Here is a 4,390-nt window from a genome sequence, read left to right on the forward strand (position 1 = left end):
ACCCAGGGAGGACCCAACTCAGGTACTTCCTATCCAAAAAAGGCCTCTGCTAGGTCCCGTCCACCCTACAGAGACGCCAGAAGACGCAGCATCGACCGGCGTACTCATCAGCAACCTAATCCGCACGGTTCAATGACAAACGTCGTTAATCGAGGAACAGAACTGCCGGCAGATGGATCTGGAGAAAGCACGTCCAACCGTCCAAACCTGGCGATCTCTCTCCCCAATACATAACAAAAGAGGAGAGAGCCCCAGTCGGTCACGTTCCAGATCCCCCCGACATTCGGCGAGCATCGGATCTCCATCCTACTCCCGGAGGTCAACAAGAAGGTCCCCCCGACGGTCTGCACCAAGGAGATCCCCTCCCAGAAGGGCCCCGTCGCATATATCCCCAATGCGCCGCACTCAACCCAGGAGGTCTCCACCCAGGCGCAGTAGATTCTCACGGTCACCTTCCAGTTCTTTGGACACTCAAGATACCCGAACAGATCGTAATGCTTACGGTCCGTTCACACGGCGTATCCGAGAAGCTCCTATCCCTCGCGGACTGGAAAAGCCGCCGCAGATGGACTCATACGACGGGACTACCGATCCGGACGAGCACATTGAGAACATCAAAGCAGTTCTCACTTACCGATCGGTGCGGGGCGCCGTCAAATGCAAGATCTTCGTCACTACTCTGAGGCGAGGAGCCGTTACGTGGTTCAAGAACTTGAGGAGAAACTCCATCGACTCTTGGAGCGACCTCTGCAAAGAGTTCACCACCCACTTCACCGCGTCAAGGACGCAACCGAAAACGGTGGTTTCCCTCGAAGCCATCATCCAAGGAAGAAGCGAACCTCTCCGAGACTACATCGAGAGGTTCAACAAAGAAGCCATCCAGGTCCGGGACGCAAATGAGACAATGAAGTTATACCTCATTGCCAAAGTCCTACGTGACGAGACGGACGTCAAGAAAGTTGTCCTCCTGGATCGCCCAAGGACTCTCAACGAGTTCCTAGCGATCGCCAAGATTTACATCGCCTACGAAGAGGCTTTGTACGCGGACAGCCTCAACAAGGTCAGGAAGGAGGAACCTGCTGCTGAATCCTCCAAAAAGCCCTTCCATGAGAAAAAGAGGGAAGGCAAAGCTGCTCGCGAAAGCAAGAGACCAAACGGTCACTTCACCGAGTACACTCTACTGGCTATGTCAAGGGAGAAAATCCTCGCTGAGATCGCTGTAGCCGATCTAGCAGAAGTCGGCATCAAGCTGCCAAAGGCTCCATCTCAGGAGAGGAAGGGAATCGACAAAACAAAATATTGTCGGTTCCACAAGTGCCACGGACACACCACCGACGACTGCATCCATCTGAAGGACGCCATCGAACTCTTCATCCAAAGGGGTCGACTCAAGCAGTACGTCGAAAATCCAGAATCAGAAAGGAAAGCTGTTGATCTCGTCGGTGACAGTTCTGAACCTGGCCAGACCATCGCCATGTCCGTGGAAAATCTAGGTGATTTCCCAGACAACGTGGAAATCACCCCCTATTCATGCACCTGGGAACAGTTCCCTACCGCCAACATCATCACTGGAGGGACGCTGAACATCTCCATGGGCAGCATGAAGAGGAAGTTCCAGGAGCTCATGGACGTCAACACCATGGCCCCATACATCCGAGGAGGAAGGCCACCCTTGGCCTTCTATGACTCCAAACTGCCTGGTGGAGCTTCAAATTCAGCCATTCCTTTGCTCGTGCGAGCATCTATGGCCAATGCAGATGTCCGACGAGTCCTGATAGACACAGGGCCCTCATGCGACATCATGTACACCAGCCTATTCAAAACTCTCCAACTAACGGAGAAAAACCTTTCTCCCTACATTGGAGATGAACTCTAGGGCTTCAACGGCTCATCCACTCAACCATGGGGATACGTGGAGCTACTGGTTACCTTCGGCGAAGAGGAGGCCAAAAAGACAACAATGATCCCGTTCCTGGTGATCGACTGCCCTTCTCTCTATAATTGCATTATAGGGAGAACTGGGCTCGCCCAGCTAGGGGCCGCATGTTCAACCGCTCATCTGAAGTTGAAATACCATGCAAAAGATGGCATCATCGCCTCACTCAGCGGAGACATCGAAGCTGCAAGAAGATGTTTCCTCCAAGCCAACAAAACCCAAAACTCGGTTTCCCGACCCAGCAAACCTGCTGAGGACAAAGGGAAAGCTGCTGCGAGTACCCTGGACGCCAACTTGGTCGAACTTGACCCCAGGTTCACCAAGGAAGACCTGAAGGAACAAAAACGGGAGAAGAAGGATCCGCTCAACGCGAAACTTCTTCGACCTGTTCCTGATGGTGAATTCGAGCTGGTCCCGTTCGGCAAAGACCCCTCGAAGAACTTCAAGATTGGCAAGGATCTCCCCGAACTTGTCAAGAACCAGCTGGTCGCCTGCCTCAGGGAAAACGCTGACCTGTTCGCCTGGAGCACGGCTGACATGCCTGGAATCGACCCTAGCGTCGCCTGTCACCAACTTACGGTGGATCCCGGAGTTAGCGTTGTGGCCCAGCGTCGTAGGAAGCAGTCTCTTGAAAAGTCAGAGGCTGCAGAAAAAGCTGTAAAAGACCTCCTAGAGGCAAAGTTTATTTCCGAGGCCAAATGCACTACCTGGCTCTCCAATGTTGTACTTGTCAAAAAATCTAATGGAAAATGGCGTATGTGTGTTGACTATACCGATCTTAATAGGGTCTGCCCTAAAGACGCATATCCTCTTCCTAACATCGACAAACTCGTTGATAATTCCTCTGGCTATAAACTTTTATCCTTCATAGACGCCTATTCTGGGTACAACCAGATACCCATGGCTGAAGAAGATAAAATGAAAACAGCGTTCATGACCGAATCAGGGTACTATTACTACAACGTAATGCCCTTCGGTCTACGAAACGCGGGAGCTACTTATCAACGGATGATGAACAGAGTTTACGACAAGGCACTTCTGGGCGACATTCTAGAGGTTTACATGGACGACATGATCGTAAAATCCCAACAAGAGGTGGATCATGCCGCTCATCTCAAAAGAGTGTTCGAGCAAACTCGGAAATACAACATGAGACTCAACCCAGAAAAATGCACGTTCGGAGTCCAAGCGGGTAAATTCCTCGGTTTCAATCTTACAGAAAGAGGAATTGAAGCAAACCAGACAAATGCCGCACATTTACTGAGCTTCCAATACCCCACTCCAAAAAGTGCATCCAAACACTCAACGGAATGCTGACCGCTCTCTCCAGGTTCGTGGCCAAGTCTGCTCAACACGCACTTCCTTTCTTCAAACTCTTGAGGAAAGAAACGAAGTTCGAATGGACTGACGAGTGCGAAGCTGCCTTACAGTACCTCAAAGAAACGCTTTCTACGCCACCAGTGCTATCACGACCAGATCAAGGTGAAGTAATGTACTTATATCTCTCCATTTCCTCTGACGCGGTAAGCGCCGTCCTCATCAGAGAAACGGCGGAGGGGCAGAAACCAGTATACTTCACCAGCAAAGCATTGTTGGGACCTGAAATAAGGTACCAAAGGATCGAAAAGGTGGCCCTCGCACTCCTCACCGCAGCCAGAAGACTAAGGCAGTACTTCCTAGCGCACACGGTGGTAGTTCGGACGGACCAACCCATCAGGCAGATCCTGGGGCGTCCAAACGTGGCTGGTCGAATGATGAAATGGTCACTCGAGCTATCCGAGTTCGACATTCATTACGAATCCAGAAAGGCACTAAAGGCTCAGGTGTTCGCCGACTTCCTCGCCGAGATGACTTTCCCAGCTGAGGAATGCCCTGAAGAATGGACCGTCTTCGTAGACGGGTCATCTAACGCCAAAGGATGCGGAGCGGGAATAATCATCGAAGACAACAAAGGTATCGTTGTCGAAATTTCCCTCGCTTTGTCTTTTCCTATTACCAATAACACTGCAGAGTACGAAGCCTTCCTAGCTGGCTTGCGAACCGCCAAAGACATGGGGGCCAAAAAGGTGAAAGTCTTTACCGACTCGCAACTAGTGGCTTCTCAAGTCACAGGAGAGTTCCAGGTAAAAGAAGACCACCTTCAAAAGTACGTCCAGTTAGTACTAGAGAAAATGAAAGAATTCGACGCCGTAGAAGTAATTCACGTTCCCCGCGAACAGAATACTCGGGCAGACATTCTTTCAAAACTCGCAAGTACACGAACTACGAACGGAAATAAGACAGTAATACAAGAGGTCCTCGGCGAGCCAAGCATCCAGAATAGAGGGACTCTGCATCAAGAGGTCAACTCGATCATCGGACTGGAAGATTGGATGGGACCCATCTCTCGATACATAGAGAATGGCGAGCTCCCCACCGATCAGCAAGAACAGACAAGGTTGAAACGGAGGGCCT

The 4,390-nt window shown here is 51.0% G+C and overlaps 1 protein-coding gene across 1 annotated transcript; it reads left to right on the forward strand.

Annotated features, from left to right (window-relative positions):
- The first annotated feature begins 394 nt into the window (after positions 1 to 394).
- On the forward strand, positions 395 to 1,876 carry LOC146906070 (uncharacterized). The gene has a single exon (XM_085728724.1). The coding sequence runs from the start codon at positions 395 to 397 to the stop codon at positions 1,874 to 1,876; it is 1,482 nt and encodes a 493-aa protein (XP_085584850.1).
- The last annotated feature ends 2,514 nt before the right edge of the window (positions 1,877 to 4,390 follow it).

Source organism: Medicago sativa, chromosome 7 (genome assembly GCF_051527215.1).
Source record: "Medicago sativa cultivar Bolivia chromosome 7, Bolivia_mono, whole genome shotgun sequence".
Taxonomy (NCBI): domain Eukaryota; kingdom Viridiplantae; phylum Streptophyta; class Magnoliopsida; order Fabales; family Fabaceae; genus Medicago; species Medicago sativa.

Excerpts from the sequence above, each read along its gene's own strand:
- LOC146906070 (XM_085728724.1), top strand. The coding sequence starts at position 395 with ATGCGCCGCACTCAACCCAGGAGGTCTCCACCCAGGCGCAGTAGATTC.